Raw genomic sequence first — 14279 nt, 5'->3', positions numbered from 1 at the left:
ACAATCATAACTCAGCGCGCTCTGCAAGCACCTGGCTCTGCATACGGCTGCTACACATTCTACGCTCTCTCACTGCACGCGCATATAGGTTGACGTACGCACTATCGTTGTTTTATTTGCTGCTGCTTCACAGCGCTTTTGTTTCCTCCGAGTCCCCTGTATAGAAGCCTGAGCGAGCCCAGTGGGCTCGCTAGTTGTTTTCACATAGCAGTATCCCCACGGGTTAGTTTTTGATCATAAATGTGGCTGTCCGATTCACGCAGCACCAGTTTCGGCAGCGCAGCAATTCGCGGCGCGCGAAAAGCCAAACGCTAACAAGAGTCGAATACAACCCAAGAACGCAACGGCGAATGCTCCTCAAAGAAGACCCTGCAGCCAATGGCGCCGACTGATTGTCATGACGTCGCGGCTAATCCGGTTTATCTGTGGTTAATCATCTTGTAGTCCCTGCAATGTCACACTCGCCGGTGAATGACGTCTTGACAATATGTCGACGCCTTTGGCTGGAGGGACTCCTTTGAGGGGCATTCGCCGCTGCCTTCTCGACTTGTAATGGACTACTATATAGAGTAAAAGATTAATTAAAGCACTTGGAAAAAACAGCGAGCTCTCATATGAATGCGTTGATTAAAGGTCCTGCCTGTACCATTTGATGCATGAGCCTGATCATACTTTCGGAAGGAAAAGAGCCTGGCGCACGGACAAGCCGACTGTTCATGTGTTTATGAAAACAGATAACCTTGAAACAAGTGCAGAGAATGGATGCTCCCAACCCTGGCATGCCTAAGCGAAGACAAGAGACACCAGAATGAGCGTTTGGACAACCCGTTCTTGGCATGGCGAGTTGGCGTTTGCCACATGCGTTGTCATGCAACTGTTCGTTTCCGAAAGCGGCTGTCGCTCTATTTCTATCCACCTCGAAATCCACAATGGTCAGTCATGCACACTGGCTCGTGAAGGCAACACTGTCAAATAAATATGTCTGTTCTTGTTAACTGCAAAGTCACCGAAGATGGCATCCGGTAGAGTTCTGAACCGCAGTGCGTACTGCTCTGCATGTCATGTGTATGTACAGGAGACTAAACGGGTGGTTCAAACAAACATATTTACACCGTCACACACAAGCCCTATAGAGGCAGGCCGCCGCGTCGAGATCTTGCCGGTCGGCGACGAATACACCTTGCGTACAGGCTGCTGCGGAGCTGATGGAAACAAGCTGAGGCGCTACGAGCATTTTCGCCGGAAATACATTCGATCTCCTTTTTGGCAGCCGTAGACATCGGTGAACTGTTTGCTGTAGGCTAGGGGGAAATTGCACATGTGAACGTTCATGGCATTCCGAGGCTCATCTTTAGAGCACCACCGGAAGCAGTAACTGAGGAAGAAGATTTGCGAAGGCGCCAGAAAGTCTATGGTGCGCAGGCGCTTTTTGTTGCCATTGGTCTTCAGGGCGTAAGCTCGGAACGCCTGGCGAACACCTTCGATGGAGGCGAGCAGAGCGCGGTACTGCTCTACTGTCGACAGACCAGGTGCGCCCTCTGACCATTGCACAAAGTCCTTGAGGTAGCAGAGCGATCTCTTGTTGTTTTTAAGTCGTGTGTTATTAGACCACCAGTCTGAGGGACCACCAAAGCTGTCGAAGTCTTTACCAGTTACGTCGAATGCATGGTACATCTTTTCCGCAATGGCAGTTCCTAGACCTCCGTACTTCCACGACGTTGGGAAGTACTTCAGGTACAGCGGTTCTGTCGCCGCTGCGACCGGCACAACCAGTTTGTTCAAGTTGTTGTGAAATCTAAGGGAGTCGAGGCTTAAGAGGGGGTAATTCCATTTTTCCAAGTTGGTTTTATATGCTGGCACGTGAATGTAGCTCTTCATGTAATTCATCCTCGCCTCTCTCAGCAGTATTGTTGTTGTCATGAAATCTTTTGTCAGGTCCGGGATATACGAGTAAAATATGTTAAGATTTTCCGGGTCATCGACGAAACGCGGATAGCCATCGAGCAAAACCATCTGTACCGCCTTTTCCAGAGCCCGCGTTTTTGTTTCCATGTCCATCCAATCGTTGGCGCGAATGGAATGCATGTAGCTCCTCCAAACTGCACTGGCCGTGCTAGAGATGGCAGTTCGCGTGGACGGCTCAGCGACCGACAGTAATGAGCGGGCGGTGAGGGCGAAATGAAGGTTGTCTCGCACGGCGTAAAAACAGTGCTTCTCATTGAATGTCTCAGTTGTACCCGCCAGGGCAGTGCCCAGCTGGTAGGAGGCTTCGAGTGCGAACTCTCTGAGTACATTCCACCCGACGAACCAGGAGAGCAGCATTTGATCTTCCAGCTCGTAAACAAGCTCGGATATGGCTTCGAGGTGGGCGACGTCGTCGACACGGACAGCAGTGTTTTCTGTGACCGCTTTGTCCCCCGGCAGTTCCTTGTTGAGGGCCTGCACCCATTCAGAGGCTGGCTGGTTCGGCATGTATGTTCCAATGCCTCTCAGTGCGATGGTGTCTGTGAAACGGCGCACAGCGTTCACCGAGAGCATTCGTTGTTGTATCTTCTCTTCAAACTTGGCCAGCACCGTGAGCATTGCGTCAAAGCTATTGTTACCGTACAGCACGCTGAGCACTTCTTTCTTCCGCTCCTTGCTAGTATAATTGTGCGACTGCGCGTACAGCATGTGATTAGGCACCGATATGCGCAAGCTGTACGTCTCGCTGTAGTCCACATACGCGTCTACCACGAAGAGGAGGTGCACGTCCACGGAGAGGGACAGTTTCACCAGCACATTGAGCGCTTTCAGCTGGCTCTTGGTGCCGCCGGCTGGCCACGTGATTCCCAGGTTCTCAATGAAGCTCACGAGAGCTTCGCTGTTCGTCTCTTCGCCGTTAAGCATGCTCAGGCAGGACTGAAACACGGCGGCAGCCTTTTGCAGAGCCGTCTGGTTTTTGTCCGGAATATTTTCGACGCGTTTCAAATTCTTCACTATCTCCGCAACTAACTTGCTAGTCGCGAATTCCGTTTGGTTGGGGAATCCGGGGTGAGTGTGCTGCCAGCGCCCGCACGTGAATTGGTAGAAGTCTTCGCAGGGCGGCTGCCTCCTGTTCATGGATGTGCGAACGTCCCGCGTGAACCGTTCACACGCCGGAGTAATGCAGTGCTTGGTGCGGATGCCGAATATCCATCGAACGATCGGATAGTTCGCAGCGAAGCATACGGCGAACACTACCGTAGTGAAGATGCAGTAGTTGAGTGCTCTGCTGTAGAAGGCATGCTCCTTGGCCATGGTGTCTCGAGACCTAAGAAAAAGAATGTTCAGGAAGACTTGTTAGCGTTGCTGCACCTCGAACTGTCCTCGCGCACCGCACTTGGAACGAGAGACTGATAACAGCATGCGCACTAGCTGTTCATTCTCAGTTTACATTTTTCCACTTTCGGCACTTTTCAGACCCCACAAGATGCTTTCGAGTGGTAGTATTTAACGCTCCTTCTCCCATGTAGGCATTTTTCACCCTAAACTGACGAAAGGGGGAGAAAATCTCATCTAAGGGCTATGTACGTCGGGTTAGCGGGATACTTCAGAGTTGGGGCAAAGTAACCTGTCCGTCTCCGACACTCTTGACCGTTTTGGCCAAGCTCTAAATAAGCATGTGTCAGGCGCTTAGCTAGAGCCATACGCAGTGCTGATGCCTCGGCCGGCTTGCGTACGCGGGAGCTACATGTCCTTCGCACAGCTTACCCACCAAGTCAACTCAGAAGCGACGTCCACGGGAACTGAGACGTCTCAGTATGCAACATAACTTGACTTAGCACATTTCTGCGTCCAAACACAACGAAGGGAGCCGAGGGACATGATGATGATGATGTCCTCAGGCGTTTTAAACAAGCACGCGTTCTTCTTCTTTGTACCGTTCAGAAAAGCGCATAGCCAAATTCGTTCGCGAAACTGGCGCTTGGCTCCAAAAGCAACCAGGAGCAAAAAGCTTAGCCTCAGCAAAAAATTGGAACTCATAATGACTGAGGAAGGCTTCATAAGATAACATAGTGCTGGCAGTAATAGCTATGCAAAGAAAAAAAAAGCAAGGTTCGACAAACACGTGCTTGAAATGACAGGCCATTCTTCCTTCTCTTTGTGATTTTCTTACGCGAAGATATTGCTCCTGCTGCTACTATAAAAAAAGAAAAAAAAAGACGTGATTATTTTCTGGTATTCTTGGTTACGAAGAATACGAGATTTTTTTTATTGCGCGTGATTTCAACTTTTTGGAGGAAAAGAAAATGTTTTGCTTGTTTTGGTGACTGACAATCGCAAAAGATAACTGCTAAATCAGTGCACACTGTTCGCAATAATTTCGTTCTTTTTTTTGCCAGAAAGACCTTATCTTTTCATTTTGTTTGTGACCAACAGAAAGGTGATTTCGCAGGACTGCTTAAGTGCCTGGTGTTTGCTGCGAACGCCGTTTTTGCCGCGATGACGGTGGCGGCGGTATGTGCAGTTTAACGTCCCGAAGCCTCACGTGGGCTATCATCAAGATGCCGTAGTTGAGGGGTCGCGGCAGGAGTCGATCCCGCGACCTTGCTCTCAGCAGCCGAATGCCATATATCCTCTAAAACATCGCCGCGAGTGTTGTCACAATGGTATATGAACTCTAGAAAAAGAGAGAGAGAGAAAAAAAAGTATGCGCTGAAGAACAAATTCCTAGCAGCCTTGAAATCTTCAACTGCAAGATCCCTTAGGGGTCGGACTTTTCGGTTCTTATTTTTCAAAAATTCGGCGGACTTTTTTCGGTGGTTATTATTTCAGAACGCCATTTTCGTTTTTTTTTTGGCGATGATTGTTTTCTATATAAGAATTTTCGGTTTTTAGCGGTGAAATATATGACGTACCCGTGCGTCAAAAGTGACGTACAGTTTACATTAACCCCCCCCCCCCCCCCCTCTTTATATTTTAACCAGCCGCTCGTGTTATTGCAGTATCTACCACATGAATGGCCGTTTCAAGACCTGTCTTTGCTGCGGAAAGTCGTACAGCCCTAACAAAAAGTAAAAATGCCGTACTTAAATTATTGGGGCGTGAGCCAAAAAGTAAGTAGAAGTTTAGTTTCTTGTTGCACACTGGGCTTTTAAAAGAGAGGACCGCGCACCCTGCGCTCCGCGAGCTGACGCAGCGTTGAAACTTCTGCTTAACCGTCGCACCTTCGTGCTGTTTATGCATGGTTTCGCACTGACGGTTGCTTGTTACGGTTCCAAAAGTTTTCAGTGTCCTTACAGGCAGTGGAAAAACGTACTTCACGAAGCGACGGCCTCAAGCCATGAGAAATCTGAGCAGACGGCACTAAGCTATATATAGCCAGTAGAGCTTAGCTAAGTGGTCTACCTGCAACGGCGTGTCTGAGTTCGCAGATCAGTGGCTCATAACTCACGGTTACTGTACTAAATTCCTACGATACCTTTGTATCCCCACGTTCCTGGTTCCATCACTTTCTTAGTTTTCTGCTGTGACCTGAATAGTGAATGAATAGCCGGTTAGTTGTGACATGCATGCCAGAAATACTGATCTTTTTGGTTAAAACTGAATTTGAAAAAATGAATTCGGCGTACTCTTAACGGCGTTTTTCGGCTTAAACAGTAAAGTCCATCTCCTGCTAATGACGCTAATGAATCATTTTGTGTTTCTTCCTTAGCCGACGCACAATACCTAATGAAAAGAAATTCGAAGTTAACGATGACGAACACGGCAATAGTGTTTGTCGAACATGTTAGAGGGATAGCCTCAAATACGTTACTGTTCACACCTCGGCAATCGCCCCTGCTAGATCAGCGCGCTGCTTCCTTGATGGACAACTGCTCATCAAGGAAGAGATAAGTATGGCGAAGCACGCGCTGCATATGTAACACACTGGGCACGAGCTTCTCTGTTTGAGGCGCTGACGCTGACGTCGGTGCGACCTGAAATGTAGGATCACGTGACATAGCGCCCGTGCGGCGAGTGCAGGAACCAATTGGATTCTTCCACCCAATCGCGTTATTCTGTTGCTTTATTTTCATTTTCTTTTTTGCAAACGAGCGTTGTCCACTCTAGTTACCTATAGTGTACTATGGTGTTTATACTGGCAGCATTATCGATGCCAACGGGTTTTTGAACTTTTCTCTTATTTCTCTTCTTCAATAATGGGGTCCAGTGAAAATGTAGTAGCCACCGTTCAGGAAACTAACAAGGAAGCAGCCGCTAATTTTAGTATGTGATTTTATTTCTAATTAATTAACAGTGCTCAGGTTGGGATAGGCGCCGTCAAGCACTCCCCCCAATAGACTAAATACAGTTCAATAAATTACTTTGCTGATAATAAATTAATCAAACAATACGTAAGCATGCTGTGAAGTTTGTGCCGTGTTTCCCTTGCCGTAGTTTATTAAATACATCCGGCCATTGCTTGTATATTCGGCTGAGAAATTGCATAAGAAAACGTTGCGCTGATGGATCGTCTCTTTCGCTTGCACATCGCAGCGCCTGAGACTCTACATTTTGGCGCGAAGGCTGTATTATTTGATCATGCTGACCAGTTCACTAAAAGAAGCGATGGAGTACTGTGACATTATGAAATCTATTGATAATTGCGTTAGCTGTCTGTCGGTGACGCTGACCGTCTGCGAAATTGAGTTCTTAAGCGTATTCATTTTTTCCGTCGCTGGGCTTTATTTTTACAGCGAAAGCTGTTGATAGGAGGCATTTTGCGAAGGAGCCACGCGTGGTCACCGTCATGCTGTTTAGCTGCGCCACAACGGGAATGCGCTCCTGGTGCTCGCGATCGCGTCGGATACGGTGAAGCACGGGTGGAGCTGGTGTTAAAGTGCGTAGAGGCACATGGGCAGAAATCATTGGGCAGGCGAGGGTACGAGTGCGCCTGCATTGCATGTGCACAATTAAAAAGTCCAGAAGAAGGTAATGGTCGGTGATCCTGTGGAACTGCTGGTGAGGCGGTCAGTCTTCTGGCGATTTGTGTGGAGGCCCAGTTGAGGCCGCGGGCCAGTAGGGAATGGAAGCCATGAGCGGGGTGTCTAAGCAGGCGTAGGCAGAAGTGCTGCTGGCAGCAGGAAACATGGCTTAGCGTGAGAAGGACCTAAAGGGTGAGGAAAGTGAGGCATCGTAAATCACGCCGAGATATTTGATAGTCTGCACTTAAGGAATTACATGGTGTCGATAAGCAATAGAAATATTGACTTTAAAACAGAGAGGGATACCAATAAAGCACCTTTATTTACATTAAGGGAGATTATAATTTCGCCTAAGCATTGGTCCAGGACATCAAGGTACGACTGTAAGGACGGGTACAGAGAGTGCACGTGTCATTCTCGGAAGCAAAACGATGTCAACTGCATACACACAGATTTACAGCTTTGACTGCAGGGAATAGAGCTAAGTAATGTTGTCGTGTGTGTTATTATTATTCCCTAATTTTGCACTTAACGTCATCTTCAACCAACTGGGTGCCGATCGACGGTAAAGAGGTAGAAGATCGGCACAACCCGCTCGTGAGCCCGGCCGCGATCGCTTGGCTTGTCTCTGGCACCTGCTACTGTGGTCCTGGTTCCCATCGTGCCTTTGACCTGTGTCGTCTGAACGACCCGTGACATTCTGGTGGAGGTGCCATCTTATGCGACGTCATCCCCTACCTCTCGCTTCGCAGAGTCCCATTCCCAGCCCGGGCCGCCGCCCCTCTGCTGAGGAGGACGAGATCCGTGCCAGTCGGCGACTTCAAAGACTCAGCCCCGAATTCGGCCTCTTGCCGCATATTACCACAAGGTCCGTGCCAGCACTGCACATGGCTCGATCCACCGTGAGCCAAGGCCAGCAGACCGATTCTTCGCCCGCACCTGCTGTGGTTTACCTCCCCGTCGCTCCTTGTTCCGCTGTCCCGGTCCGTGGCGAAGCCTCCGAAGACATCGACGATTGGCTTCAACACTACGAACGCGTGGCCCGTCACAACGGCTGGAATGCGGAACATTGCCTGCAGAACTTATATTTCTGTCTTGAGGGCACTGCCCGTCACTGGTACGAGAACCACGAGCACACCCTTACATCGTGGGATACCTGCAAACCCGATTCTTGGCGGATACCCCAGTGTGGGTATGTGCCATCTTTTGAAAGGCTAACAACAACAACATCTCTGCCCAGTTCCTAATTTTCAGCGTTTCTTCCCAGGCTGAGTATTCTTTGATGTTTTCTGGTTTGTCACGGTATCCGCCGTGCGACGACCTGGGGGTCCCCGCTCACCGGGAGAAGCAAGGCGATCCACTGGGCGCTCTGCCGGCTGCGCTCCATGCTGCACTCTTGGAAGAAGCGGGAACCACTGCTCCGGTGGCCTCTGTCGCTTCGGCCACAGACCAAGGCCCAGCAAACGAGAGACTGCGGGAAGAACAAGCCACCTGCGAGCCCTTAGGTGACAATACAGAGGAGATGAACCAGACACCCTTCAAGGTTGTATCCTATACAAGAAAAAAATTGCTGCTGGTGGTCCTGTAGTCTTCAGGCCTAACATGGAAGGAGGAAGCTTATGGAAAGTGATCCCCAACGTCGTGGCGTCGGCGGTTGTAACGTCGGCTCAAGAAACAGTTCTCAGCCACCGAATTAACAAGGGTGGAAGCCTCATGGTTGCAGTTTCAGCTCTACACGCCGCGAACCTCCTGCTGGCTGTCACTAAACTGGCTGGAGCAGCTGTGGAGGCCCACATTCCTTACTCATACATGGCTACGCATGGAAAAATCCAAGGTGTTCAAGTCACGTACTCAAACGAAGACCTACAAGAGTACCTTCGCGACCAATACGTTGTCTCAGTAAGGAGGCTCACCGCTCACGTTCCTGAAGGTGGTGGCGAGGTCAGAGAAGTACGTCGTAGATCAGTTACCTTGGAATTCGCCAAGGATTCCCCACTGCCTAAAAGAGTAATTGGATTCTGCAGTTACCCCGTAAATGGACATGTTGGGGCAGCAATACAATGCTACAAATGTCAGAGGCGTGGTCATATCTCGAGACATTGCACAGGCCCTGTTCGTTGCAAAGTCTGTGCTGGGACCCATTCGCACAAGGAATACACACCGAGATCGCAACCTAAGTGTGCGAACTGCAATGGCCCGCACCCTGCTTCATACGGAGGGTGCATTAAAAAGAAAGCTGCTACACTTACACGCTTTATGGATAAAATTCAAGGAAAACCGCCCAAACTATATGAACCATTGTCCAACTCTGCGGTGGCTTTCACGACCACGCCAGACCTTAATCAAAATGCATCAACGCAACAAGACAAGAAAGCTGGAAACAAATATGCAACAGCAGCAAAAAAGAAATGCGGCAAGCCCACGGGTACGCCTCTTACTTCAAAGCTGTCGGAGCGTTCGACACAAGCCCCGACAAATGGCCACACTCGCTCTTAGCCTAAGGCGCCGCAACGCATCAGGATAATCAGCGAAAGGCAGCAAAACGCAAGCACTGAGCAAGATATCACATGCCTATTGATTCCGGTGCTGTTTGCAGCCATCAAGGCTGTTCTCCGCGCCAACCCCTCGTCACGAAGTCTCCCAGAAGTAGAAGCTGTCCTTGCAATAGAGCCGTTGGTGTCGACCTCCTACGCTCCGCAGAGGCGTAATACCAGACATCAACAATCATGGCTTCAACAGCGACAGCTTCACCACAGCTGACCATCCACAACATCTTTCGCGCATGCACCATTTTCCAGTGGAACGCGCTCGCTGTTTACGCTCGAAACTCTCCGACTTCCGGCAGCTCGTGCGAGCCTACCACTTCCCTTAAATAGTCATCTCTGAACTGTTCGTCGAGGAAAATTTTAGACTGCACGGATACTAGTTTCATCATTCGCAATGACCAGATGACGTCAGCACATTGCTAATAGGCTTTCGCAAGGATATCCTGGCCTCGTTAGTTGGTGTCCCGCCTCACAGTGACAATGAATATGTGTGCGCCGTAACAGTAATTGGCAGACAAGAATACTCTCATTGGAGTATGTCATGAGCCAGACAGGCCATTCGACTCTTCGAGGTTTGAAAATTTGATAGAAAGGACGCCGTCTCCACATATTTGTGGAGACTTCAGTGCTCACAATAAAATTTGGGGAGCTCATATATATGTGCCCGAGGTGCCAAGCTTGTAGAACTCCTCTCAACACATTCAATTGAGCCACTAAATGATGGCAGCGTAACCTACCCTTGAGACCTGGCGACTTCCAGCGGCATCAACGTGACCTTTGTAACAAGTTCAGTTGCCCACAACTTTGGCTGGTGCACCGATTTGGAAACACGCGGAAGTGACCATTACCAATCCTCATATCAGCTATTCGCGCGCAGACGGCGCCTGAGAAGTTCCTTAAAAAATCTGAAAACATGGGATTCATACAAGGATGCCTGCAAGAAGAGGAATTGCTGCCGCAACCCGGAATGAGGAATTAGTGTCGACAATGGCTCATTGCCTTAGAGAAAGTACAAGAATTACAGCTAAAAGTGATAGGCAACCTTCAAACGATGAGGCATTTCAAAAGCTGTGCGCTATTCGCAGGCGAGCTGAAATGAAAGATTTGCGCACAAAAAAACTTGAAGACCTTTGTGCCTACTGACGGGCACCACGTCACATTCGGTGCTATCTGGATATACTCAGTCGGCAAAGATGGCGTGACTTTTGTTCCACGCTGGATATGCACCAACCAGTAACCAAAATTTGGCGGATCGTTGGAGGTATGCGTACGCCGCTCCACCACTGCAGCTTCACCCCTTCGCTGCCCTCTATCTGCATGAACGAAAATTCCTAAATGAAGTCTCGGAAGAATACTGCAGACTACTGTCAGCGGGGTCAGGGCCTTCGACACTCCGCAGATGGTCAATCAGGCATCCCACAGGCGGCAGTGCCGGCGTTCGACTTGCCTTTCACAATTGAAGAGCTATATATCCACAGCTATCGCGGAACCAAAGAGACGCACGTCTCCGGGTCACTATGAAGTGACCTATGACGCCATCGCAAAGCTACACCACAACTCCCGTCTTCGACTCCTGGAATATTGCAATTCTTCCTGGATGACTGGTGAGGTCCCCACGGAATGGAAGCTGGCGAAAATTGTGCCTGTTTTTAAACCTTGTAAGCAGCCAGCAATCTGCTTACAAGCTGCTTAATTTTAGCCAGCTGTTTGACCGCTGCTGCTGCCGAGTGTGTTGCAATGTCTGATGATGAAGAAGGCCAGGAGTGTCAGTCAGTGGCGGAAGATCGAAATGGCGTGACCACACTGTGTATCATGTAGGCAGAAAAGCGACAAATAAAATGTGACGTTGTACAAGGACAGACGAAAACAGTCACAGTAGCAGCGAACAAAAAAATGTGAAGAACAGTGGAGCAAGAAAACTATTAAAAAATCACAGGACGGTTACGAGTGCGTAACACGAACGATTGAGCGTTAGCTGCATTGAAAAAGCAAAGAATTTTTCACAGACGTGTTTTTCTTTTCTCGCGAAGTCGACAGCCTGAGGTGAATCCAGACTTGCCCAAGATTGCAGTGATAGTCTGCAGTGGGTTTCGGTGGTGGGTTTTCAGCCGAGGCGGACGCCAAAGCCACTAAATAGGCCGCCCGCCGCCACCGCCCTCTTTCCTCTCCTACTTTCCATCTATCTCCTTTTTCCTCAAAATGGACGAGGGGATTTTTTCCCTCCATTTTTCGACCAGCCAGCCGAGACAGGCGGCAAGTAGCTGGCGGCGCTGAGGACTCCGACGACGGCAGCGCGAAGCTGGGGAACGAGCTAACACGATATAACGCTCTAAATAAAGAAACAACATATCCGAATCAGATGTAATAATAACTGGTTGCGAAGAAAACGGCAAAAGGCGCAGTAATGTATCACTTATGGAACATTCACACTGGTGAGTCGCAGGTGTCGCGCGACCGATTTCGGTCGATTAATTACGCTGCGACTTCTGCTTCCAGCGCACACGAAACACGCGGATAGAGGGAGAGGAGACACCACAGACGCTGGACTTCAACACATAAAAGGAGGGAGGGCAGGGTAGAACACATTAGAAAGGATATCACTGAGGGCGGACTGTTGGGCCAGATGGCGGTTTGTAACACTATATGACTCATATTTTCAACGCACATGAAACACATGGACAGAGGGAGAGGAGACACCATGGACGCTGGACTTTACAAACTACAAAATTCGCGAGTACAAAATGGGTGCTGCAAATCGTATTGCAAACGTCTTCTAAACCATACCTGCATTCGTAGCGAACATGTATTAGACGTTTTTAGCATACCAGAGACGTACTCCCCTTCACCCTAACAATGCCACTGCGCGTGCGCAGCCGTCGTCCGGTAAACCGGTAAACCGGTAGTACGTCTTTTGCGTCTTTTGAACCGAACATTAGACGCGCTATGACCGATTTCAAAGGTTAACTGGCTGAACACGGATTTTCTCCAGACATTTTCTAGCCGTTTGTTACGTTTGTGTTACATGGGTGCGCTGCTGCCTGTCTGCCATAGTCGTCTCTAAGCCGCAGCTGAGGGCGCTTCGGAACTGGCCAGCGCTGTATAACGGAGCTACTCTCGTCACCATTTTACTGGGAACCCCGTCTCATAATAAAATAAAGATATGCTCGATTTCCGGCCTTCAGCAGCAGAGCTAAGACTTCAGCTGGAGAAACTGGCCAATGGCAAATGATTGGTAAGCCACCGGTTTTGAAATGGTAGCCGATGTGCTCGGCCGACTAAACTCAGGCCAGCGTCGGGCAACGGCTGACCATATGCTGTGTTGACCAATCCATGGTTGGCAAAAGGCAAACAACCGAGCACTGGCAAACGACTGGCAATTGTTGGCCGCCGACGAGTAGACAAGCAAATAACACCGGGCCACCGTTGCCACCAACCACGTTGTGTTTTGAGATAACTTTGTAGAATTAGGGCGCAGCCGCTGGTCAGAACATCACATGTTATGTCTATCTACATGTAACAGCCGGCAGAGCCCTTTTCAAATATACGAAAGTAGACATTCATGACACGCTCATGCTACACAGTCTTGTGCATGAGAACATCACGTCTCATTAGGTTTGCATAATGTTCACGACAAAGATGGCAGAGTGGACTGTCAATTTTTTTTTCAAATAGAAGATATCTGCAACGTGGTCCGCTTATTAGCATTGCTCGCTTGTGTCATCACAGAATCACAACTGAATTAAATAATATATTGCTTAACGCGCAAGAGCCACTGACTTTAACAGGAGCAAGGGCCTTAGATTTGGAGTATATAATCTCGTGAAAATTATTTTCAGCACGTTGGGGCTGCATGACCTCATCTTGTTTGTATAGTGTTTCTATAGCTTGATTTGCGTGTCGCATCTGCTTGCCGTTAGGGATTGGTCTTCATGGCAGAGTGATACTGTTACTATTTAGATTTCATCCGCGAATATGTCGGCACTGGGCCAATAAACTACTCCGTTGTAAAGCGGCAGACCTTTCTTTTTCACGCCTAAATTACAGAAAATTGAAATTAGGATTTGTGAATATTTTTCGCTTATTTTGTGCAGCTGCCATTCTAGTGGTACTCACTATCATAAAAGGTAATTTATCGTTAGGCTGCCGTAGGGCTGAGCATGTCCCGGCGTCAGCAAGCTGAGATCGGCCTGTGCAAGGTCATTGTCAATCCAAGCTGGTTTGCCGAGCTCGGGCCATGGACGACCTGGTCGGCTGCTGGACACGGGCCATCGACGGGCCATGCAAGCGGCTCTTGGAAGAAATTCGCTTGTATCGCAGTTTTCAGTTCTACCAGCAAATCGCTGTTGGCCAACGATCCTCAAAAATGATTCATTTTTGACATTCCTCTATCTCAGGGCTTGCTATGAACGCGCATCTTTTTGACTCCGGTGGCCGGCATCCAGGCTGGCAGGCCGACCCCTACGTCATCATGACACTTGTACGGCCGCGTAGAGGCCGCGAAGAGACAGCAACTCTTTGCCTGCATCTAGTCGCGGAGGCCCCGGCCCCTGCCCCTAGGCCTGCGCGCCAGGGGTAGGGAGTAGGGGGTCTCCATTTCTGATGGAAATAAAAGTTTTTGGAATGGAATGGAATGTACGGCCGCGGTGCACGTCAAAACCGCCACGCCATCCTCCTCTTCGCTCAGGTCGTCAGGGGCCAGAGCACTTTAGAGCACCGAGCACGAGCACAGGAGAGGCGGCCAAAGCATACGAAAGTCTTGAAAGCGCACGAACGACGTCCTTCCCGAGAGTTCTCATTTCAAACG

General features: G+C 49.3%; 1 protein-coding gene across 3 annotated transcripts in view; it reads right to left on the bottom strand.

Moving 5' to 3' along the window:
• Positions 1-699: 699 nt before the first annotated feature.
• Positions 700-14279, bottom strand: part of LOC144113450 (endothelin-converting enzyme 1-like) — a 31098-nt gene continuing 17518 nt past the window's right edge. For 2 of the 3 annotated variants that reach the window (XM_077646534.1, XM_077646533.1), the window contains one exon: positions 700-3292. In XM_077646534.1, coding sequence (XP_077502660.1) covers positions 1225-3279 — 2055 coding nt within the window. In that variant the 5' untranslated portion in view covers positions 3280-3292 and the 3' untranslated portion in view covers positions 700-1224. Of the gene's footprint in view, positions 3293-3736; positions 4033-14279 lie in introns of those variants that run through there. The other variant, XM_077646536.1, reaches the window with a different exon arrangement.

This window comes from Amblyomma americanum, chromosome 1 (assembly GCF_052857255.1).
Source record: "Amblyomma americanum isolate KBUSLIRL-KWMA chromosome 1, ASM5285725v1, whole genome shotgun sequence".
NCBI lineage: Eukaryota > Metazoa > Arthropoda > Arachnida > Ixodida > Ixodidae > Amblyomma > Amblyomma americanum.
The sequence above is the reverse complement of the archived record's forward strand: the minus strand, read 5'-3'. Positions and strand labels throughout refer to the sequence as shown.